A 23,490-nucleotide genomic window follows, 5' to 3' on the forward strand; every position below is an offset into this window, starting at 1 on the left:
CCTCATTGGTCGCCACGGTGTGTAGAAAAAAATGGAGAGAGAGAGAGAGAGAGAGAGAGAGAGAGAGAGAGAGAGAGAGAGAGAGAGAGAGAGAGAGAGAGAGAGAGAGAGAGAGAGAGAGAGAGAGAGAGAGAGAGAGAGAGAGAGAGAGAGAGAGAGAGAGAGAGGGGCTGGGCTTGTTCCCTTTTTACACGAAGAGTTGGAGTTTAAAAGCAAGCCTGCATGCTTGGTAAAAACAAATGAGACATGCAAATTCACACTAAATATTCAAATAAAAGGACAGGAGCCAATGATGCTGTGACAAAAACAAAAAAACACTGCAAATTCATATTCCATGCTTTCTACATCTTCACTTGATGTGAATCGTTTTAACTCACGTGTCAATCAAATTTGCATCATGTTGCTTTTACAACAATGAAACTCATGCACAAGCCATACATAATGATGCTGGTATATGTTGAAGAAATCACGTTGCACAGACAAAAAAAAGAAGAAGAAGTACATTAGTGATTTGGGGATGTTATAGCAAAGAGTTCCTCAAATCAAGATTGCCAGGTGCATGTTTCTGCGCGAAACTGTGGATGAGACGTGCATTTCCCGCATTCATGATTTGACCCACTGCGAGGCTCTTTTCTCATTTAACGGCAACATGAGTTGTATAACGCATTGTTTCCACGCAGTGTTGATGTATGCTCCGCAATACACCCACAAATGCATTATTTTCATGAATTTATCTCAACCCGTTGCGTAATATTTTTTAGAGCGTATGGGGGATTGGGAGGGGGGGGGGGGTGAGAGTGGGGGCCGTAGGTGACCAAAGACAAACAAGAAAGTGGCTGCAAATTGAGACAAAAGCACAATTTGGAGATGTGTCACTCAAGCCGGCGTGTGGCGCCGAAGAGAAAGTGGAGACTTAATTGAAAGCACTTTCAAACAAATCCTGTTTTCAGTGGCCTTGTGCGGAGAACATGTTTGTTTGTTCCCTTTGATTTTTCCACTCAGAAGCATTTCGTCTTGAGTGCGGCAGGCAGCGCCGTTGGCTTCATTCCGCTAATCAGTCAAATAAAAACATTGATCCAGCTCCATTTATATCCTTAAAATGGACCAAGGCACACTCAACAGAAGGGGCACAATGTCTAATTTATCAACTAATTTACGTCTTATGTTTAATTTATTTACTTCCTATTTAATTATGTCTGTCAGTATAGTTCTTAAAATACATGATAGTACACGGTACTACTTTTCTTAATAAAAATGTTTGCTTGTTTGTTTTTAGGGATAACGGATTAATGGCATTCCCATTCATTCCAATGGGGAAAGATGATTTGAGAAACAGGTGTTCTGAGTTACGAGCATGGTGACAAAAGGAATAAAACTCGTATCTCAAGGCACCGATACAACACATTTACACTCAACACAAATCTAAAGGGTATGAGAAAAAGTTGAAGATAACGGACTGTTTTGTTTTTGTAAATTACAAATAAAAACGTAAAAAGTTCAATGTTACAATCTATCACACATTTTTTTTTAAATATGTTTTATGTAGATAAATGTTTTTACTTTTTTGCATGAATTTTATTTCAGTGTTACAAGATATCCCACAGTTTTTAAATTGTTTGGATTAGTCAGAATATCAATTGAAAAAACACATGCATACAAAATATTTTAAAGAGGCTTTAACTATTTTTTAAAATCACGCTCCTTACATTTATTAAATACACTTAAGTTGAATTTTACTTTTAAGTTCAATGCAGTTGCATTTTATCTTTTGTGTTGAAAGTATGTATTTATTTAACTTTCAGGTGCAACACATTTTGATTAAGTTATTATTTAAGTGCAGGTTTTGTTTGAATTGACAACCTTTGTGTAATGTTAGGTGTAGGGTTAAATTAATATTAGTATTATTTTAAGGTATAAAACCTCTACTTTATACTGTATGTTTGTACTTGAAGAGCTTTTTTGAGGTGGTGCTTCATGAAAAATGATTGAGAACCACTGTATTAGAAAATGATTTATATACACCAAGATTATTATGGAAAACAATCAAAATACAGTTCACTCATCGTGTGTGCTATTGAAAAAAATACAAGTTAAATTCATTCTAAAACTAATAAAAACTCAACTTGAAGCATTTTCCAAATAAAGCATAAAAAAATGACAAATGCTCTAAAAATGAATGAAAGCTAACTGAATACGAAAATCTAAACAAAATTAAAACGATAAAAACAAATCTCAAAATATTCTAGCCCATGCACACAAACACAGCTTCCATCCCTGCCTCCTCGTTGAGTGAACTGTCTGCTTGGAGGCACACACCTGAGCCCTGCATAAATGAGACCCATCTGAGGCTCCTCACAGGATGTTCTCTGCTCTTCAACATGGTTTATGCACACATGCCCCCTCCCAGGCATGCTCGCGTCCTTGTCGTCACTCCAGCAACCCCGTCTGTCTAATGTTGCGTTTGAGTGGCATCCCACTGCAGTGGCCCCCGCGGTCTCAAAGGGTAGGGCTACATATAAACATGAATGTTTGTAATTAACTCATTCACTGCCATTGACGGCTATAGACGTCAAAAATTCATTTGAACTATTTCTATTGGTTTTAATTATTGTAATTAGTTTAACATTTTCCCCCCACTTTTGTTAACAAGAGTATGAAAACCTAGAATTTTTTATTGTACATTTATAACAGATATAAAATGTGTGATTAATCGTGAGTTAGCTAGTGAATCTATGCGATTAATTACGATTTAAAAAAAACAAATTTTTAGTAATCTTTTTTTTATTTTAATTAATCGCATGACTTCAATAGTTAACTCAAAATTAATCACAAATTTTATATCTGTTATAAATGTACAATAAAAAAATCCTAGGTTTTCATACTCTTAACAAAAGTGGAAAAAAATGTTAAACTAATTAAAATAGTTCAAATGAATTTTTGACATCTATAGCCGTCAATGGCAGTGAATGGGTTAAAAGACTAGTCACACATTGGGCGGAAGCCGCGCCAATGAGATGTTATAATGGCAATCCATTACCAGGCTTGGGTTTTACCAGGACACTATCCGCCTCATTTTATCCGGCAGTCATCAACATCATCAAATACTGTAGCACTCCTGACTCCCAAATACTGTTTCGAGACACCCAAGACAGGATCCAATTGAATATGACACCGCTGAAGCAGCCTCATAGGCTGCACATTATGCAATGCATTCTGAGTGTGACTCCGCATTTGCTGTCAACGATTTACATTATGTACGCCTGCATAAGCAAAGGCCCTTCCTAAAGATGTTAATTATGTGATTGATGCTGTCAGGGAGGTATTGCTTGTACATGACAATGTCTCAATTGCCCTCACTCGATACCGCGCTCGGTCAGGCTGTTATTTGAATGTGAGGGTGCGGTCAAGGTCTGCACTAAAAAAATACCAACCATTCAAAATTTTATTAAAGCCAAAAGCAAAAAAATGAAGACTAGACAACCCTGAGATTGTATCCAATAATGTGCCAAATGCTCCCTTGTCACTCTTACGCCATCTATTGACATAAAACAAGTGTTGCAATGAATGCACATTTTCTTTCTAGACTATTTAACTCTTTCGTCATTATTTATTTTCAAAATTGCATACTTTTAGAGTACTTTTGTGCAGTCCACAGCAACTTTGACTGATGCTGTGAAACCAACTTGTAGGGGAAGCGAGCACAGAGTGCTGCATTCAATGACATGGTTGCCCAGGCCCTTGAAAAACATCTGGCATCAGGAAAAACCTCAATGACAACAGTCTCAGGTTCAACTTTTTCAACACTTTATTTTGCAAAGTTCCAAACGAACAACTTTTACTTTTTCTTCTCCACATCCTGCTCAGCAGCCTCTTTAGCTCTCTTGGCACGGATACCAAAAAGACGGGCATAAGAGCGGGCCATGCGCAGGCTGGCAAAAGCCTTGAAGTTCTTCTCATCTTCTGAGATGACTCGGGCCTTCTCCTTCTTGTGTACCTGGAAGGACAAAAAAAACACTATCAACACCTGGACAATCTGGTTAATGGGCTTAATGGTCATGCTCAAGCTAATGCTTGAAACTCACGGTTTTGATGGGCATCACTGTTCCTTTGTGCTGGGTGGCCATCTTCAGTTCCTCCTCCTGAACACAAGAGTGTTTGTTACTACTTGGTGACAATTACATCTCACACCTACTAAGTACAACTTTCAAACAATCTTATGTAAACCGATACCCAATCCTTACTTCATATACTGTTTGGTTGATTGACATATCTTAGAGTGGTACATTTTGACACAGGTGATATTTTTACTCAGTTATACAGTCAGAATCCAATATCAGCCCATATGTATTTGTATAGCAAAAAAACAACAACTGTTCATTTCAGTGTATGACACCTTTTTTTTAAGTAGGTTTGGGCATTCTTTGAATTTGGATACTTTCGTTTCCGATTCCTCGATTTGATTCCGGTTCCTAACAATTCTCAATTTGATCCTTTAAAAAAATATATATATATATATATATATTTGCATGGCTAACCAGTTATGGAGGGGACGAAATTATTCAAATTTGGGTTGTTGTTTTTTTATGCGCCATTTTTACTGTTTGAACTTTACTATGAATTTCTCAAAATGTTATTTTTAACATTTTTTACATTACTAATCAAACCCATGAACTTGAAATTTTATCAAGAGGGCTTTGTTTTTGAGAACCTCAAAAAAATACAATGCAGCAGGTACTTAAAGCATGCGAAAGGGTGCACATAAAATGTTGGTGCGGTTCTTAAATGAGCACCAGAGTTTGGTGCTATTTTGTTGTTGTTTGGTGCTAAAAAAAACAAATGACAAACACAAAAGATGTATTTGAGGTGGACAACAGCAGAGCTGCTGTGCACCTGCGACACCGCTCAAGCAGTTGAAAGTGCTATGCGCCGCGCTAAAAACGTTTTCTTTTCATTTGTGTTTCTTCCGTGCGGCAAACTAGGAATCGAAACTTTGCACGCAATGTTAGCCTGGTTCCACTCGATTCCAGAAAAATCAACACTACGGAATCATTCACGCCACATGAGGAACTTACAGTGCTGTCTCCCTTCTTAGGAGCAGATGCCTTCCTGGGGAACAGGATAAGTTTGGAGCGGTACTCCTTGAGGCGCTGCACGTTGGCCTGAAGAGACTCCGTGGACCTGTTACGGCGACGGTGGTCCACAGAGATTCCAATGGTGCGGGCTGTCTTCTTGTGGACGCCGGCAGCCTACAAGGTGGAGCAGGGAGCATTCAGAATGATAAAGTAAAGTTTAAGTACCACTGATTGTCACACCCGCCTAAATGGGGCGAAATTTGTTCTCGTCATTTGGTGATCTAACCCTCCAATTCCCACCCTTAATGCAGAGTGTCAAGCAGGGCAGCAATTTTGTAGTCGTCTACATCTTAAGTGTTGAAAATGGCTTTCTCTGTCTGATGATACAATGTTAATGGTTGAACAAACATGGCGGGTTTTTTTCTTTCTAAATTATGACTATTTTGGAGGTACAAGGATTCAGCCCCAAACCAGCAATATGTTAGTCAACTGACAGCAGATTGCAGGGAGTAACACCGTGACCATTTTTTTTGTTGTTGCTGGTAATTACAAACGTGCATACATGACACCTGTGAACATTTTGACAAGAAAAACTAATCCATTAGGCATTATTGCAAACACTGTGCTCTTTAATAAGATATTTTCGCCTCATTAGAAACTGATTATCTGATGCAAAATCATGTTAAGGCACAAAAATCCTTTGGAATTACCTTAAGCTCCTCCAGGGTGAAACCACGTCCAGCACGGACCTTCGTGTGGTATCTTATCGTGGGACATCTGACCTGTGGCCTCAGCGGCCCGGTGACAGGACGGGGAGCAATGCGACGGGCCTTAGCATGGCGAGCCTTTCGCCTGACAAAGACAACTATAGGTTAAACTTTTATAAACCATACAGAGCTGCCCAGAAATACATTGCTGGATTGACATTCACAATGTTTACAATTAGTGTTTGCAGGGGATAGAGACCAAGTGAATAGCAATACCAATACAATATAATAATCCTATACAGTACAGGCTTCCCCTCCAGCGTTTTATTAGCCCGGCAGCCCACCAAGCTTTCTTGCACAGTGTTTTCCATATGTGGGTCAGACTTTCTTGCAATGTCAAAGTTTTCATGCAGCGATTAAAATACATATTCTGCAATTCCAATATTCTTCTAAAGCGTGCCCAATATTATATTGCTCCATGTAGCATGCATTCAAACTCACTTCTCAAATGTGACACCCTAGTGTAGTTCACTACCGTTGACAACATCCACTCACCTGCGGAGCTTCCTGGCTGGCTGGTTGAACCAAGTGCGAACTCTTTTCTGCCAGTCTTTGTGGAAGTGTGGGTTCAGTATCATTCCATTCCGGCTGGGGGCCATGGCTGCCTACCTTCCTTAAAAAATAAATTAAAAAAAACAGCGGGGATGAGAATACTTTTATGCCGGTACTGCACCACCATGCATCTGTACCGAGCAATGGCTGACAGCGATAGCAAGTTAGCCAGGCTAGCGGCGGGCTTACTGGAAGCTCACAAGTTTAATACACTACTTTAACAATGAAAATGGCTGGGAATTTCGGTCTTGTATGCTTTTGCTTGTTCGCACGCACGTTCATTTATGAACAAATCAACGCCTTTACTTTTAATGTGTTAGCAGCGACGCTAGCAGTCACGCTTACTGCTAGTGACATCGCGACGAAAACAGCCACTTTTACAGCCCTCAACTGAAAAATCATTGTCAATATTCACCTAAATTCAAAGGTGAGAAAGCGTACTATTGAGTGAAAGACATTTAACTTACAAACAGTACGTGTATATAATGGATTGAACGGGATTCCACTAAAATCTGTAGAGGATATTTTTCATACCTACTAGGGAGGAAAATGGCCGAAAGGAAAAAGGAAGAAGACTGCTGGTGGATTGTGGGATACGCATCAACCAGCCAATCACCGAGCAGTATGTAAACAAAGAGTGTATATAGCGTTCAAGGAGTAGAGAGCAAAGATTGTTTGGATACGTGTGCGCACGTATTTAAAATTAAAATAAATAGATGAACAAATACATAAATAAATATTAGAACCGTCCATCTATTTTCTGAACCGCTTATAAAAAATAGTATAATTATAACTTTATGAATGTTGTGCAATTTTTTTTATTATGGGAGGTCACCGGAATTGATTTACAACACATTACTTGGGACACCTAAAACTCTTAGAACGTGTTTTATGTCGTAGAAAAGAACTAGTGATTGAACATTGAAGAAAGAAATGCACTCGCATGTAGAGCCGACAAATAGATAGGAATTCTAAGTAACATAAAACCGTTTTTTTTGTGAGCTAAATATAATTCAAATGTGCATAATGGTTGCAGAAAAAAGAATGTACAATCCACATTAATAAAATGTGCTGTTCAATAAATACACATTGACCCTGTCGTTACAGAACACGTGGCCATGCGTTGTACTTTGAATGTATTTCCCCTGTTTGGCCACTAGATGTAGACTTTTATTTGGGTGAGTAACTATTTGTAACTCTCTCTCTCTCTCTCTTTTGACCTGCTCTCATTCATCTGTACTATCGACTGCAACTTGTTGGTCATGACAGGAAACAAAAATTCATGTTGACAACATGGAAATAAATTCTAAAGACGTGTGCTGTGAAAAGTCTGACATGCGATCAAGGACATACTCAAATTCCGGTTATCGCTAAAGATGTTCACATTGTATCTGTTGACTTTGAGGACTTCTGCGTGTGTTTTCCAAGTATAACTAGATGCTTGCAAGTTGCAATGTCTTATTTAAAAAAAACACACACACAAAGATAATCTGTCTTCTTTGATGGAGAACAACAGAAACAGGAGCTGATTTACTGTTGAGAGTCCGATGTTCAGAGGATTGGGACTATATGTTAGACAAGTTATTAAAATGATTATCAAAATAGTTGTGAATTAATTTGTCAAATAATTGTTGCACCTCTGATTATTATACAGCTTGTCTTAGACGAGGGGACTGCAGCATCAAAAGCCACCATCAACGGCAAACTGCTGATAAAAGGAACCCGTTCTGATAAAGTTCCGCTCTTCCCGTTGAAGACCACAACGTGCGAGAGCGACCGTTTGTGATTTTAAAAGCGCTGCCTCATTAATCATTAATCAAGTGACCTCTGCTCGCTCTTTCTATTTGCAACTTAGAGGGCAAAGGTCAAGGTGCATGGACTTAATAAGCAACAAGAAGCACCTGGGACAGGTGCACGCACCAACACCCGCATCAGCAAAAATAATATGCTGTTAGCATCTTTTCTTTGAACCCGGTTTCACTGTGACAATCATCGCTTGATGTTCGAGTAGGTGAAAAATAAACTTGAACACATGCATGTGTTTCTCCTCAAAGGGAAATGAAAAGTTTTATTTCATGAAGTTGACAGCATTTACAGTCACTGTCCAGTTTTCCATCTCATTTCAAAATCAGAAGCTTGACCCAACAGTCCCAAGAGCCCTTATGTGCTTTTCCCAACTACCGGCACATGAATCTGTATTTTAGGATTGACAGACGAAAATTATTCTTATGGCACTTTTTCAGTATGACAATAAATAGCACAGAGGATGAAGGATGTTGCGGGACGTTGTTGAAGTACAAAAGTAGCACTGTGAGCTGATTTTTTTTTTTTTATTATTATTATTCCAGCGATTTGATAAAATGATCATACGCAGCTTGATCCATGAGGCCTTGCAGCTCATCCGGCTTTTCGATTGTCATCTTGATGAGCCAACCTGAAAAGAGAAAGGTCATGGTAGACTACTTGTTTCCTGTCGCACATTGTCTTAGCGCGAGATGCTCACCGTCTGTATAGCAGGCTTTATTCACCAGTCCGGGATTTTCGGCCAGCTCGGTGTTGATTTCCTTCACTTGGCCTGTCAGAGGCGAGTAAAGCTCGCTGGCGGCCTTCACGCTTTCTAAGGCACCAAACTCCTCTGCAACGCAAAACATGGGAGACACACGTCTTATCTCCTGCGGCACGCTTTTGCACAAGTGTAGCACGTGGGCCAGTCGTACCCATTAGCTCAAGGCTTTGGCCGACTTCGGGTAGTCCGCAGTACACCACGTCACCTAAAGCTTCCTAAAAAAAAGAAAAGAAAAAAAAAGCCAGTATAATAAATAAAGCTTAAGCTTGCGAGAGCAAAGCAGAAGGTGACAAGCGACGGGGAGCCCGAATCACAGAACTCAGCGACGACCACCCTGCTGTGGAAGTTAAACGGTGGTCGACAACACTCGATGCAACTATCACAACGGCTTTTTTTTTTTTTTTTTTTTGCATATTATTGAACTCAATGATGAGTTTTTAAATTGAATGAATTATTAGTTCACCGCTAGATGGCGCTAAATATTACACACCATCTCTTTAATCAACAAAATAATAGGCAGATTAATTGATTGTAAAATGAATCAATTGCCATAAAAAAATATTTATATGGTCTTCCTATGTGGTATATTTTCACCTATTACGGCTGGGTTTGCAATGTATCCCAGGCAATATATGGAGGGGGTGATATGGGGGGGGGGGGGGCATCTGACAAAACAAGAAATACATAATTCAAAGTTGTCAACACATGACTAAAAATGTATAAATCCAATTCACACGTGAACTGTAGTGTTGTGAATGTCCGTAATAAACTGGATATTAATGACGTCGCATTTTGTCTGTGCACTCACTAGCCTGAACACGGTATTCAGATCAATATTATGTTTATAGAGTAAAAATTAAACAGATTGACCCTCCATCTCAAGGGGCTGCCATCTTGGCCTTATACAACTGAAATAAACGTTAAACTGTCCCTCAGGCTTGCGTTGCCACCATCACCTTTTTTTCCCCATTTCATTTAACTGAACCCAAATAGAGGAGTAAATGGTTGTGTGTAATTCACCACAATAACAATGACAAGGAGAAAATCTTACAACCACAATGTTGCTACGAGACAAGCTAACAGTTAGCCTAGCTTCTTGAGATACAAATGTAATTTTGATCAGGTGACATTAATCCACAATGAGGTAGCTTAACTCTTTTTCTTCTTTTTTTTTAAACATTGAAAAAATTACTTGACTTTTTTTTTGTGTAAAGCACTTTGAGTTATTATACCATTACGCGGTACATGCCACTGTCAATTTCAACAAGACAAATATTCTTAAATTATAATAAATATAAACCACTGAGCATTAGTCCAACATAGGAACGTAGCATAGAGTTTCAGCATAATAAAGTGACCTGCGGCAATATTAATAAAAAAATAAAAAAATAAATAAAACGGACGTTTCTGCAGGAGAGGGCAAAGTACAGCGTATAATAAACGAGACTGCAGCTTCTGAACCCACCACGCGCCAATCATCATCAAAGCTACGGACCAAATGTGTCACAACCCATCATAAATGAATGATTAGCGAAGGGAAAAAGACAAAGGCTTACCTGAGCGTAATTGCTGATACCGACGGTGCCAATGTCACCTTCTACTCGCACCCACTCGTGCTTATCTGTGAACTTTAAAGCTGTGCAAAGAACAAAGCAAGAACAAAGATCAATGGGTAAATTAATCAGTTCATGGCATTTTTTTTCCCCTAAAAACACATGTACAGTCGGTGGAACCTCAAATCAGTTGCACCATTCAGAATTTCACAGAATTGTTGCAGAAATTAGGCCTTTATATTTATTTAATATCGGTTCATCTTTTACTAATTCATTTACAGTAGCACACATTTTTAATACTACACTTTAATGGACACATTTCTGTGCGCCTTAAGTGTGGTACCACATTGCACCACAACACGCCAGACAGCACTAGAGGTCAAAATTAACTTCAAGTAACTACTAATATCCAATAAGTAAATTTAGCCAAATAGCAGAAAGGACACATAAAATATAAGCGTATGCTCTGTTTTTACGCTCCTTTATGTTAAAGTACGAGCTATGCTAAATTTGTTAGCCCACCTATAGTGTTTTGCATATTATGTTAGCAATGAGCCAGTTGAGAATGATATTGTTTTGATTGAACATTTTGGCGTTTACATTCACAATGTATAATCCCCTTTTGTTTTATGTGTAGGCGGCTGGTGGTTAGCACATCCGCCTCACAGTTTTCAAGTTGGGGGTTTGAATCCGGACTTCGGCACTCTTGACATCTTATTTGGGGAACTGTGCGAGCAAGTCTTTTTTTTTTTTGTTTCCTCAGAGGGATGTTTTATACATTTGCCTCCGCTAAAATGGGGCTGAGCAATCGAATTAATTCGATGCATCGTCATTTTAAATTTGCTAAATCATGAAATCGAGTTGTCTTTTGGATGATTAAAAGCTGTTGTTCTTATGTTCTGTTTCATCCAAATGTTTTTGTAATTTTGCAGAATGCTGGATGGGTGGTTTACAATAGCTACCAACTACATTACATTATTGCTGTGTGAACAGTTTGCACAGGAATTATCTTTCGAATAAATGAAACCTTGAAATAAATGTTGTTGTTTTTTTAGATTAAAATCGTAATCGACCTGAATGACTGCAAAAATCGAGATTTTATTTTTGGGCCATATCGCCCAGAACCTACGCTAAGATGGATATTTGAACCTTCAGTTCCAGTGTGACACTACTACTTGGCCAGAAGTATTGAACACCGGCGTTTGCTGATTGGTGAAACTTGTTTCTTCTGGTTGCGGTAAATTACACGCTATGTAGTTCAGGGGTCTGCAGATACCAAGTTGAACAGTGAGTATTTCTAAAATGAATTAGAGCAGTGCTAGTGTTTCATCCCCCAGTGCTGGCACCATGTCAGCATGCAGACAAATACAGGCTTGAACCAGATTGAAATATGTTGATGCATGACTGGGAGACCACAGTCAGGGATGCTGTCCCCATGTGAAAAGGCCTGGATACAGCAAGCCTTTTACACAGAATTCTTGCACATTTACTGTAAACACCGTATGCTACAGAAACGTACTTTGTCATGTGCATGCTGACATTCATTTACTTACGTTAGCTGGCATATGTTTAATGAGTTGCTACATGTTGCACGACCCGACACATTTGTTGGAATTAACAGTAGTCAACTTGATTGGGAAAAAAAACTGAAGCTAAGTTGTACGTTGAACGTTGAACATAAGCGTAGCTAACAGGCTTCTGCTAATCATAAACACGAGTTTAAAGTTTGTCTGGCCAACTAGTCGAACGTGATGTGCACTTCCGTTTGCAATTTTTAATCCCAATTCCCAAGTGTTTTTTTTACCTTCGGCGCGGGCGGCCGTGGTGCTCAGTGTTCTCGCCGCCCATAGCAGCCGTGTCGCCGGGAAAGCCGCTGCGGGAGCCAGCTGGGGAAGTCCGGAGGGGAAGTTTGCGAAGAGGCACCGAAGCGCCGCTCTCATCGCCATCTTCACTCCGTGTGGGTGCGCGTGGGAGCCCGCTCACATACACTTGACCTCGGGAGCGCGCATCATCAACTAGGGTGGGGACGGGCGCTCGTATTTGCTGACATCTAGCGGTCAATACGCAGATTACAGTCACAGTAAGACAACGCGGTATGCAGCTGTATGTAGTTTTTCAGCCACATCAGACAGGGCCATTGAGATTTCTTCCAAAACGTAATTGTATTAATTCTATTTCCAAGTTACATAAAAGTACAAAGCTATTCAAAAGAAAAAACGTTTACTTTTACTGCGGGAAATTTTTCTTTTGACATTTTGTTATCACGTCCCTTAACCAAAGTCAAAATTATGAGAAACATCAGTTTTATTACGTTTACAGTTACGAATGTTTTTTTTTTTTTTAATGAAAAGTTGGGGCGATTTTTTTTTAAAACTGGCAGTAAGCCGTTCTCGGGGAATGATGGGAAATGTAGTTACAAAGGGACACCCCAAAAAAACGTCAAGTGCGCAATTTGACACTTGATTGAATCAGATTTTTTTCTGTTAAGAGTTAACTAATAAAAGACAATCATTTGTTATTTTGACTCCTTAGCTATACTTATGTGTTGATCTATTACAAGTTACAATTCAGTACTTTTAAAGAAAAGCTCAGGTCTACTCTAATGCATTTTTCACTGGTGTGTATGGGTTGGTAGTGGCAGCGTCAAAGGGGACATCTTGCACATGACGCCATGTAATTAAGTACTGTATAACCCACTGCTTGGCTTGACAAGAAGCTGAACTGCAAAAATCACATTTTAGTAAGTCATTTTGTTAAGTTGCCTACAGTAGCACTCAAATTGACCCACTATTGGATTAAACACTAATAAATTGTCATAAATAATTAACTTAAATAGTATATTAAAAACTAAGCGACAATGAGAGATTCATAAGCGCTTTATTCAGATGCACTTGACTAGAGGACTGACTTTTGGAGTCTGCTGTCGACAAAAAACATAAGCAAGACATGAAGAAGTGATGGCAGTATTGGGACTACAAAATATTACAGGTACTTCTGTTGAATTTGAATGCGTGTCCACTCCAGATTTCAAATTCAGACAAGTCAGACTTGAGCAACAACTGACTACTTAATAGAATCTTGATGTATATCCTGAAATATTATGTCTTCAAAAGTATGATCAACAGGATGTGCGTCACTGATCAACCAATTAGTGTCTGGTTGACAATGAAGATTAAAATGTATACTTGTTGACAAACAAGTAGTACCCAACAAATATGATCACAGAAATTGTAGAAAAGATCAAAACAAAACTGTATTTGTTATGATTTAACATTTAGCCTTGCAAAAATGCAGATCACCTGCATAAATGACTGAGCAAGCAAGCCTTTGACACCGTTAAAAAAACAAAACAATACCAGCAGACCTCACACATGACCACTGACATAAATGCTTCTCCAAGCCTCCTTGAAGGAGAGGAGGGTCAGAGGTCAGTACATTACACAGAGGTGCCTTCTGCAGTAACGTTTGTTTTGTTGTCGTCGGGCTTCATGGCTGGGAAGAGCAAAACCTCCTAGGAAAGAACACACACAAACAAAAAAGGTTAGGGATTATTTATTTTATTTTTTTACAAAATATGGTCCTATTCAGCATCTATCAAGAAGATTGATTAATTTAAGATCAGAGAAGTTATGCGGTTGTTGACATTCCACTTTAAAAGTCAAACAGTTGCCACCATTCATAACAGTAGTCAAGTCACTACATTCCACAACAAGACGTTACCTTGATGTTATTGGAGTCAGTGAGAAACATGGTGAGGCGGTCAATGCCCATTCCCCATCCGGCTGTCGGTGGGAGACCATATTCCAGTGCCGTGCAGAAGGTTTCGTCAATGAACATGGCCTCGTCGTCACCCTCGGCCTTGGCCTAAAAAATAGAGTATTGTAATAAACAACATTTGATTGCAACATTTGGCCACAATATTGTGTCTCTCTTCTTTGTTGACTTTATTGGCAGGGCAAGTTGTAAGCGACAACAATGTCACATTTATTTGAATGTTCCCAACTTGTGTTTCAAATGTAACACCGCGCCACAGTACACTCATTCTTTACACACCTTGGTTTGCTGCTCAAATAGCTCCCTCTGTCTAATGGGGTCGTTCAACTCTGTGTAAGCGTTGCAGATTTCTTTCTTCATCACAAAGAGCTCAAAGCGCTCCGTTAGGCCTTTCTCCGATCGATGCCTATTGGAAAGGAGCATTTCAACTGTCAGGCAGGAGCATTTCCAAACTATTTAGGACCGATTTGACACGGGATGCTTCCCCTCACCATTTTGCTAAGGGGCTCATGATTTGAGGGTGATCACAGATGAATGTGGGGTTGATACAGGTGACCTCCAGGAAATCTCCCACAAGCTGAGGAATAACAGAGTGGTTCAAGCATGTGTCCTATTATTAACTAATGAATAAAGAAAATAAAGCACCTTGTCAAGTAGGCGGGCAGTTGTTCTTGGTGGAGGACATTCAACTCCCTTCTGGGCACACAGGTCATCAAAGAATTTACGTGTCTCTGAAGAGAAAATGGGAAGAAAGGCATAAGGACATCATTTCTGGATAATTACAGTACTGTGCCAATCAGAACAACAACAAACAAACGTAAATGTCTGTCCTCAGACCCAGTCGCAATCTTACCGTCACTGTCGTAACTGTCAGTGGGAGGAAATTTGACTCCCATTTGCTTCTCAAGGTCATGCGTCATGCTCACTCTTCTAAATGGCGGCGTGAAGTCAATCTCATAGGCTTCTCCTTCTGGACCATCAGCGTGGTAGGTCACTTTGTATCCTCCCGTGATGTGCTTCACCATGCCTGAAAGGAAAACGCAATACAGACTAAGTATTGCATTGCTGTTGTCACGGCGATGTGACAGGTCAAAATACTGCTATCTCATGCAAGCAAGTCATCATTGAGCGGACTAACAAAGTGCTTTTACATGGTTAAAATACAGATATTTTTTTTCAGTCTTAATCCCACACAAGCATCTTATTTCCACGTACCAGAAAGAAGTTTCTCTGTTATGTCCATCAAGTCGTGGTAGTCGGCATATGCCATGTAGAATTCGCAGGTGGTGAACTCCGGGTTGTGAGTGAGATCGATGCCTTCGTTCCTGAACTGACGGCCAACCTCATACACTCGATCTATCCCACCCACAACAAGCATCTACAGGGAGAACACAGCGTATAATGGAAGAAATGTTATGAGGCTACAATCAACAGAAAATAATAATTCCATTGTAAACTGATGATTTTCCTCGGAAAATACTGCACATTACCTTGTGGTACAGCTCAGGTGCAATCCTCATGTACAGGTTCATATCCAGCTCATTGTGGTAAGTTACAAATGGACGGGCTACTGCTCCACCAGGAATGATGTTCATCATTGGAGTCTCAATCTTAAGACAACAGTAAATATGACAATGAATTTCACTCATAAGAAACATTGGGGAGGAACGGAGAAAAAAATTAACGTGCTTTACAGGCTGTGATAAGTGTGTCAAGCCCTTACCTCTAAAAATCCTAGTTGGTCCAAGAAACTGCGCAAGTATGTGATGATTTTGGCTCGTGTTATAAACTTCTGCCTCACGTAGTCATTTAAGATAAGATCCAAGTAGCGCTGACGGAATCGTGTTTCCTTTAATAGAGCCATGAGAATAATCAAAAAGATGACAAACAAAAATTACCTCTTCCATTGATAGGTCTGGTGGATCACGTTTTTTTTTTAATGCAGCTGTTTAGGGAGTTTGTGATGTTTAATCTACGAGTCATCTCAATCAAAATTTTGGCAAGTCTTTAGTCCATTATAATCAGTCATTGTTTTGTTTAATCCAAACAGAGGTCAAGGTTCTGTTCCCAAAGCCTATTAGCTGGTGCGAACAAATGTATTTATTTATTTTTGAACTGTGGTCAATCACCTTCACTAACAGAGACCTGGCACATGGGCATCAACTATCGAATATTTTGATAATCAAATTACTCAGCCAAAATTAGATTTTACGTTATTGCTCAAAAAAAATTCGCGCGAGGTGCCGGTTATTACTGTTTTTCCCCCTTAGAGTCGCCAACTTCAGGTTCCTCCATAAAATATCTTTGACTGTGTGTGACAGAATTTCAATGAAAAAAATAAGTGAAAGCCGTATCATATGTAAAACAGGGCATACAATAACAGGTTCCGCTGTATTTCTAAACAAGTGAGCCTTAGATCCTTGTAAGACAATAACTTCATATCCAAATGTGGTTATTGTGACCTGTATTACCTTGTCTTTAAGTCCAAAGTGGAGGTGAGGCAGCATGTGGAGACAAGGCGAAAGTAGTTTCATCTCGGTGGGGATGATGGACAGCTCCCCCTTTTTAGTCTTTCCGGGGTTTCCACGGACACCGATGATGTCACCGCGCCTGAGCTTGTTGTTGATGGCAATAAAGTCTTCCTCAGACTTGTAGTTGCTGACGAGGTGAGGACAAACTCAATGTTAAAGCAAGAAGTTGGAGAGTCCATGACTGCCTTCTTTTTTTCTTTTTTTTTGCCATCAAAAGCCTTTTCTCAGTTTTGTTTTTGTTATAAAGTTTGAGGTGTCACAAAAGCAAAATTTATTAGCATCAATGTTGTTCTGTTTGACAAGTTTCTTCTCACAAAAAATATTTTTTTCCCTATGCTTTTTGATCATTAAACAATGTTTTTGGTGAAATTACCTCATGGTTTAATGCCGATTACTAAAGTATATACACCTTTTTTTTCTGGTGATAAAGAATGTACTTTTTGTTTTGACAGGTTTAGTGTTTATGTCGGCACAGAACACAATATTGTAAGGACATCGAAGTAGACAAAATGCAATATGGGAAACTGCTTTAAATATGTCTGGCAATTAATTGGTTAACCAATAAAATACATAAACATAATATTCAGACAACAGGGATTTTACTCAATCTTTCAGTACCCGGAGTTTGCCATAACTTGCAGCTTGGTGCCTTCGCCTCGCATGTCATAAAAGAGCAGCTTGGCACCAGATGCCCTCTTGGCATGGATGCGGCCTGCCAATCATAAGACAAGAAGAAAAGCGCTTCTTATATACACCTTTAAATCCAATTAGGGATGCACCGAAATGAAAATGTTTGTCCGAAAACCGAAATGCCGGAAAAAAATTATGCCAATTTTTACTATCATTGCATTTATTATAATTAATTAAAGTTATAATATTATTATAAAATATTTATTTAGCACTGACATTTTAACCAAGCACAATATAAATGAAAATGTGCCCACACCGCAGACATGTTGGCTAATGGTATATTAAACACCAAATGAGGGTTGAGCATTTTCTGGCGGTGCGATTGCACTTTATAGTCAATGTAGTTCGCACAGGCGGGCACGGATGCGTGAGGCGGGACAAGGTGCGGCGCACTTAAAATTGGCACATTTACATATTCACCAACGTTTAAAAATAAATAAATACATTTGTTTGCACCAGCTCATCGGCTTGTTTCCGTGTTTAAAACTGCTGATAGCAATAGTATAGCTTAAGTATAGCTTAAGTATTTAGCACGGCCATCGGGATTCCAGTGAAAAAGTGGAAGCGTTCGGGGGTGGGGGGGCTCTTAAAAAAAGGGTGGAGGCGCTGCGGGAGAAAGAGTGGCTCACCAGTACTGCATGCAGTACACGGCAGTTCTGTCTTTATTCGATCCGCTAAAATGTACACCAAGCGATGTCCCTCTCCCCCGGTGTGTGCAAGGCCATTTTCGGCCGCAAATTTTCGGTGGCCTAATATTCGGTGCATCACTAAATCCAATCATTTCTAATGGATTCCAGCATTACAGTACCTGACACATTGAGAACAACATCTCTTAGCTGTTCCCCTGGCTGCAGATGATTGAACTTCTCAACGAACTCTGTGAGCGACAAGTCAACGTGATACTTGTGTGGATACGGGTCATCAGCTGTACCCTTCAGCTCTTGAATGGCCTGGGTGCGAATCTTGTAGTATTGCTGCATTTGAAAGCAAACAATGAAAATAGGGCTCAGAAGGGTGAAAGCCAACGCTCATACAAGAATCTCACATTTGGGTCGAGCGTCTCCTCGTCCACGGCAGCAATGTCCGATGCTGCGCAATTATCGGATTCCTTCTTTTGCTGGAGCTGCTCTTTGGCTTTGGCTTCTTTCTCCACAGCCTTCTTCTCTGCTTTTAGTCGCCTCTTCAGCTCACTGACAAGACATGAAGAATCCAAGAGGTCAACCGTTAGCAGGTGACCCAAGATAAGTGACATCCAGGGGAAATGCACTACAGATAATATCTATACCATGCTCTACCACTAGATAGGAGTAGGTGCAATTAAGCTGTTGCCATTTATATGTATGAATGCAGCAGATACCTGTAGGGACTAGGCCGCCTGCGAATAGAGAAACATCTGCAAGTAACGCTACCCAATCAAGTGTATTGGGAAAAAAAAATGCTTTTAAATGGGGGGGGGGGGCTAAATAGGCAGGGATATACATCGCCAATAAGTCTAATAAAATGGGGCTGCAAGCCCCCCCTCAAACTCAAAGTAGAAAAAAAGTGAATACTACTGTACAGCGGTTAAACAGTTTGAAATCATCATGATTTTATTCATTGCAGTTCCTTCTGGCGTGTTCCACTTAGCCACCAAGAGACAGTAGCGTACAGTCACACAGACAAACAAAGGTAATTACTCTTCAGTAACTCAATAAGAGAAGATAAGCAGAAAATAAAGAATACATGCATGTTGCAGGGCTGGGTGATGATTATTATTATTATTATTATTATTATTATTATCGGTCAGAGTTAGACATCACACCCTATTGCATCATGTTGTTTTCGCCCTTCATTGGGTTTCTTGACATTTGTTGTAGCACTGAGTAAAAATGCTTTTAACATTTCTGCCATATCGTCAAGCCCTATGCGCCACTATTATTACATCGTCTGTAATAAAGTGAGACTGCACTCTTTTTAAATAAGCATTGCTTCATGAGTTATAACTACTGCAAGATCGATGCTCATTTCGGCAGCCTGTCTATATATAGCCTTCTCCATTCTCTGTTAACATTAAACTAATGGATTTGGAAAAGTTACGTGGTTATTCATGCAACATCTAATTTGATTAGGTTTAGTTTGACAGTAACCTTCATCTGGGAATGCCTTTAAACAAGTTGAAGCATGTTTGCAGCTTGGCTAGCCTAGCACTATCTGCTGAACTTGTTGTGAAGTGTGTTTAGTTCAATGTGTAATGTCACGTGCAATGTTGTTCACTCTCGGAATAGACCAACGATCTGAGGCCTACTTTAACTTGTTAGCAGGCTCATTATTGCCATAGGACATGTTATTGTTTTGACCGATTGTGACTTCATGGTGATGCTCCGCATCACATTCGGCAAGAAATCACCAGAGTTAGCACGCCTAAGACAGGGATCCTCTTGACATCTATCTACTTCCTGTATCATCCATAGGTGCTAGTTTGCACAATAAATCTTACCGTGAGAGCTGCACTCATTGAGACGACTGGTTATTTATTTGAACAAATCTAAGCTACACTTCCATTCATGAGCGTACGCTACTCGCCTATAGCACGCAGAACGCCAGGCTCAGGGGACATTTTATCAAATGCATTTTGTATTGATATCGATACTGATATTGAATTATCACCCGGCCCTAATTAGAAAGGTACCCACATTGACCCCGGTGACAAAAGGTTGGTTGTTATTCTCTCTCGAAAAGAAAAGCCACCAACCTTTTGTCACCTCTCCAACGGTTCCCACAAATTTGGGAAGGCACTGCAGCTGTGCAAGGATGTGCATGTTTATACCACTGTCCCCTGATTTCAAAGGCTTGGCACAGCTGCTGCCTGACTGCCCTGACCAGGCAAAGCATGCCGAGCCACCAGTCAGAAGAGCAATCTGGGGAAAAGAGATATACAGTATACAGAAAATATACAAACAAGGCATACAGCAAGCAGAGAAAGTAGCCATTTTTCATTGTAGAACGCGGGCTCCCTTTAGTGGCATGCAAAAGAATAGTAAACAAAACATAATGCTACAGTGACAACTTTATTTTTTCAAATCCTGTGCAATTAACTCTTTGACTGCCAGACGTTTTCAGAAAAGGGATGCTGTGAGTGCCAGCCGATTTAAGCATTTTGACTGATCTTTCAAGGTCCACAGAAAAAATTCTGTTTGGACTATGGAAACACACATACTACCAAAAAAAAGTTTTTTTCTACCTTATTCCGTTCTTCAGTAATCAACAATAGAAAATGGTTAGTTTCACCCAAATGCGCTTGTTTTGGACCAAAATACGGAGAAATCAAGCTTTTAGTGAAACAATATTATTTCACGCACTCTAGTGAATTTTACACTTCTTTTTGTCCATGAATGATGCCACAAACACCTAAATAGTGCTTTACTTCTATACAACACTACCACCAAGAATGAAAAAGTGTTTTTTGATAGCAAAATACATTTACTTACATTCAACAGTGTAACAATTTGACAACAATTTGGCAAACTATTTACAAAAGTGTGCAACTGTGGTACTATTTACAATTATGTGGATGTTTCAACGACAGTTTTTCTTTTTGTATAACACTCCCCTGCGTGCAAGGAGACGCAACAGCATTTGCACAACAGATTAGTTTCACTGCGATTGCCTCTTCGCGTGCAGACGCTACACGTTCTTGCCGGCCGTTTTTTCCGGGGAATAGCAAGTATATACTGCAGTGTGTGTTGCCATCAAGTCTACTATCAGGACCATGCTACGGTTACGGTGGTGTTACGTCTGGCTTCCTCATGTCCTTCAGTTGCTATACCGGGTGGTAAGAGATGTTCTGATCCATCTTATCCACTCCATTCATGGTGGCATCGTAGTCCAGAAACAGTGTCTTCTCCGTGATCAGACTGTACCCGCTCCTCCGATGAATATGCATTGGACTCGGGGTACTCTCCATCGTCCGATCGAATGTCCGCTTGTGCAGAAGTGCTCGGTCGGTTGTGCTCCGCGTTTTCCGGCGTTAGCATCGCTAGCCGGTGAGGCTTTATGACGTGAGAACAACGGCCGCGTCAACGCTTCCAACTTCGGCGTCAACCTCGGAGTCACCATCATCATCGTCGTCATCAATGCGCTTTTTAGTATTGATCGATGCTTTCCGTCTTTGAAAAAAATGCTCAAGCGTGAGCTGCTTGCAACCGGTCGCCATTGTTGCTTCATCAGCCATTGTCCCCTCAACACTCTAGCTCCGCCTCACGTCTTCTACTGACGCCCACCCAATCTTGTCCAAAGAGAGTCATCGCTGCCATCTAGGGGCCAAAACGAGTCATTATACTAACTAGATTTACTTGATACTTTCAGCACAGCTGCCCAAGGCTTTCCTCCACCCGTTTCCAAAAAACAAAGTGAACGTCTTTTAACGTCTTTGGCGCCCCTCCGTAGGTTTTTACTAAACGTGATTTAACGTTTATGGCAGTCAAAGAGTTAACGTGTTTATTGAAGAATAGAAAATATAGAACGGTTATGCTGTTAAACAATATAGATGCATCTGCGCACAGATAACACAAAATTACTGGTCTGACATTGCCCCGACGACCACAGCTAGAAGGGGGAACCAATTAAATCTGGAACGGAAGCAAGTTGAACCCTAACACGACAGCCTGCACATCACGCTAAAATAACCTGTGGACATTTCTGATATTCCCGCAATGCAAATGCTTCCTTTATACAGTAAATACAAAAGGTGTATTGCATTGCTTTTGCCTGTGTCTAGCATACATACACGGCAGATTGTTATAGTCAAACGACAGTTCATCACATTTTGAAATCAAAATAATCCTCACAAATCAAATTACAACAAACCAAAGTCTAATTTTTATCAATGAGCGGAGAGCGTCCTTTCACCGACTACTTTGACTTGTGACATAAGCTAGTAATTGTCCATTCACGGCCAACCTACCGGAATCACGGTCGAAATAAGCAAATAAATAAAATAGCCGTTATGGCAGGTCAAGATTTGATCGCTCAGGCAATTGACCAATCACAGCCCTTCACTGCAAAATAACGCAAGCAAGAGAGTTGCCGGTTACGGCAAAAATAATCCGCTGCCTATTCAATTGATAAAGTGCCGTGTGCTCTGTTATTATTTACCAGAGGGCATTAGTGAGCACAATATGCAAACGGCGACACTAAAACATCAGTTGACAAACAACGACAACGCAAACATAGGACTATACACTATTTCTTGTAAAAGTCATACATACTCTACTGTACACAACTAAAAATCATACATACTCTACTGTACACAACTAAAAATCGCATTCTTTTTGTAGATAGCTAGCACGTGTCTGTGAATGTTGCTAGCACAATCAGAGGAAGGTCAGAAGAAAAACAACTGAATTAAAACGCCAATATCCTAAATAATACTCTCCTACGTTAGGTACTATACGGGCAAAACCGTATTAAATATTTCAATACTCCAGCGTTGCAATGTTTAAAGAAAGCCAAGTCCTAAATTTACCAGGTTGAAGTGAGGACGACCTTTCTTTTAGTACATTATGGAGCTTGTAGTTTTACTCGCCCATAAAACATTATCTCACTGTGGGTTACTCGTAATTTTAAAAACTACATTTCCCACTAACCAAAGAGCACAGAATCCTGGGAAATGTAGGCTAAGAACATGCCTGCGTATGGGTAATTTGTTTCACTATCGTTCTTAGATGCTGTTGCGTCTGCTACCTATACTTTACATCTCTGTGTCAGCAAATACGGCTAAAAAAGAGGACCCGAACGTAATTTGTGTTAAAAGTAGATGGAAACCGCATAAAACTCACTTTTTGCTGAGTTTATCGCCGTCCGCCGCTGTTACGTCAGCCATGATGGTCCTGCTGTTGCGCGTTGAAAGATCTGAGCATGCGCGCAAGGCAAGCACATAAAAGCCATCAAATCGTGGTGCATTATGGGACTGTCGGAATGTTCAAAGACGCGGAGAATCTTCCTTGA

General features: G+C 40.0%; 3 protein-coding genes across 8 annotated transcripts; all 3 read right to left on the reverse strand.

The window, feature by feature from the left end:
* Positions 1 to 3,782: 3,782 nt before the first annotated feature.
* Positions 3,783 to 6,991, reverse strand: rpl13 (ribosomal protein L13). Of its 4 annotated transcripts, none has more exons than XM_086072268.1 (6): positions 6,926 to 6,991; positions 6,335 to 6,452; positions 5,783 to 5,924; positions 5,073 to 5,246; positions 4,083 to 4,139; positions 3,783 to 3,994 (listed from the first exon to the last, which is right to left on the reverse strand). In XM_086072268.1, the coding sequence occupies exons 2-6, from the start codon at positions 6,436 to 6,438 to the stop codon at positions 3,836 to 3,838; spliced, it is 636 nt and encodes a 211-aa protein (XP_085928394.1). In that variant the 5' UTR covers positions 6,439 to 6,452; positions 6,926 to 6,991; the 3' UTR covers positions 3,783 to 3,835. The 4 variants fall into 4 exon arrangements, with proteins under 4 accessions (XP_085928394.1, XP_085928396.1, XP_085928395.1 ...); XM_086072270.1 differs by having other exon boundaries at positions 6,335 to 6,448; positions 6,926 to 6,968; XM_086072269.1 differs by having other exon boundaries at positions 6,859 to 6,964.
* Positions 6,992 to 8,428: 1,437 nt separating this feature from the next.
* On the reverse strand, positions 8,429 to 12,524 carry gcshb (glycine cleavage system protein H (aminomethyl carrier), b). The gene is made up of 5 exons (XM_086071587.1): positions 12,315 to 12,524; positions 10,514 to 10,593; positions 9,109 to 9,172; positions 8,895 to 9,026; positions 8,429 to 8,825 (listed from the first exon to the last, which is right to left on the reverse strand). Exons 1-5 carry the CDS (start codon positions 12,454 to 12,456, stop codon positions 8,731 to 8,733), a joined length of 513 nt encoding a protein of 170 aa, XP_085927713.1. The 5' UTR covers positions 12,457 to 12,524; the 3' UTR covers positions 8,429 to 8,730.
* Positions 12,525 to 13,368: 844 nt separating this feature from the next.
* Positions 13,369 to 23,436, reverse strand: kars1 (lysyl-tRNA synthetase 1). Of its 3 annotated transcripts, none has more exons than XM_086072173.1 (15): positions 23,322 to 23,436; positions 20,237 to 20,402; positions 18,551 to 18,695; positions 18,314 to 18,479; positions 17,434 to 17,527; positions 16,756 to 16,942; positions 16,008 to 16,133; positions 15,775 to 15,894; positions 15,500 to 15,662; positions 15,138 to 15,311; positions 14,930 to 15,015; positions 14,776 to 14,861; positions 14,564 to 14,690; positions 14,231 to 14,374; positions 13,369 to 14,021 (listed from the first exon to the last, which is right to left on the reverse strand). In XM_086072173.1, exons 2-15 carry the CDS (start codon positions 20,374 to 20,376, stop codon positions 13,947 to 13,949), a joined length of 1,833 nt encoding a protein of 610 aa, XP_085928299.1. In that variant the 5' UTR covers positions 20,377 to 20,402; positions 23,322 to 23,436; the 3' UTR covers positions 13,369 to 13,946. The 3 variants fall into 3 exon arrangements, with proteins under 3 accessions (XP_085928299.1, XP_085928300.1, XP_085928301.1); XM_086072174.1 differs by lacking the exon at positions 23,322 to 23,436 and adding an exon at positions 23,009 to 23,053; XM_086072175.1 differs by lacking the exon at positions 20,237 to 20,402 and having other exon boundaries at positions 23,322 to 23,422.
* Positions 23,437 to 23,490: the final 54 nt, after the last annotated feature.

Source organism: Leptonotus elevatus, chromosome 3 (assembly GCF_054856555.1).
Source record: "Leptonotus elevatus isolate MCC_2025b chromosome 3, RoL_Lele_1.0, whole genome shotgun sequence".
Classification (NCBI taxonomy): Eukaryota; Metazoa; Chordata; class Actinopteri; order Syngnathiformes; family Syngnathidae; genus Leptonotus; species Leptonotus elevatus.

Bases quoted from the DNA above. Each gene is read 5' to 3' on its own strand.
- rpl13 (XM_086072268.1), bottom strand. From the start codon at position 6,438: ATGGCCCCCAGCCGGAATGGAATGATACTGAACCCACACTTCCACAAA. The intron at 5,247-5,782 runs GTAATTCCAAAG...TCCACCTTGTAG, and splicing joins TCACCCTGGAGGAGCTTAAG to GCTGCCGGCGTCCACAAGAA. The intron at 3,995-4,082 runs GTGAGTTTCAAG...TTGTCCTTCCAG, and splicing joins CAGTGATGCCCATCAAAACC to GTACACAAGAAGGAGAAGGC.
- gcshb (XM_086071587.1), bottom strand. From the start codon at position 12,456: ATGGCGATGAGAGCGGCGCTTCGGTGCCTCTTCGCAAACTTCCCCTCC. The intron at 9,173-10,513 runs GTAAGCCTTTGT...TCTTTTTTTTAG, and splicing joins GTATCAGCAATTACGCTCAG to GAAGCTTTAGGTGACGTGGT. The intron at 8,826-8,894 runs GTGAGCATCTCG...TTCTCTTTTCAG, and splicing joins TAAAGCCTGCTATACAGACG to GTTGGCTCATCAAGATGACA.
- kars1 (XM_086072173.1), bottom strand. From the start codon at position 20,376: ATGCTTTGCCTGGTCAGGGCAGTCAGGCAGCAGCTGTGCCAAGCCTTT. The intron at 17,528-18,313 runs GTACTGTAATGC...TATGATTGGCAG, and splicing joins TGTTGTTCTCAATGTGTCAG to GCCGCATCCATGCCAAGAGG. The intron at 16,943-17,433 runs GTACTGAAAGAT...TCACCTCGTCAG, and splicing joins CAAGTTATGGCAAACTCCGG to CAACTACAAGTCTGAGGAAG.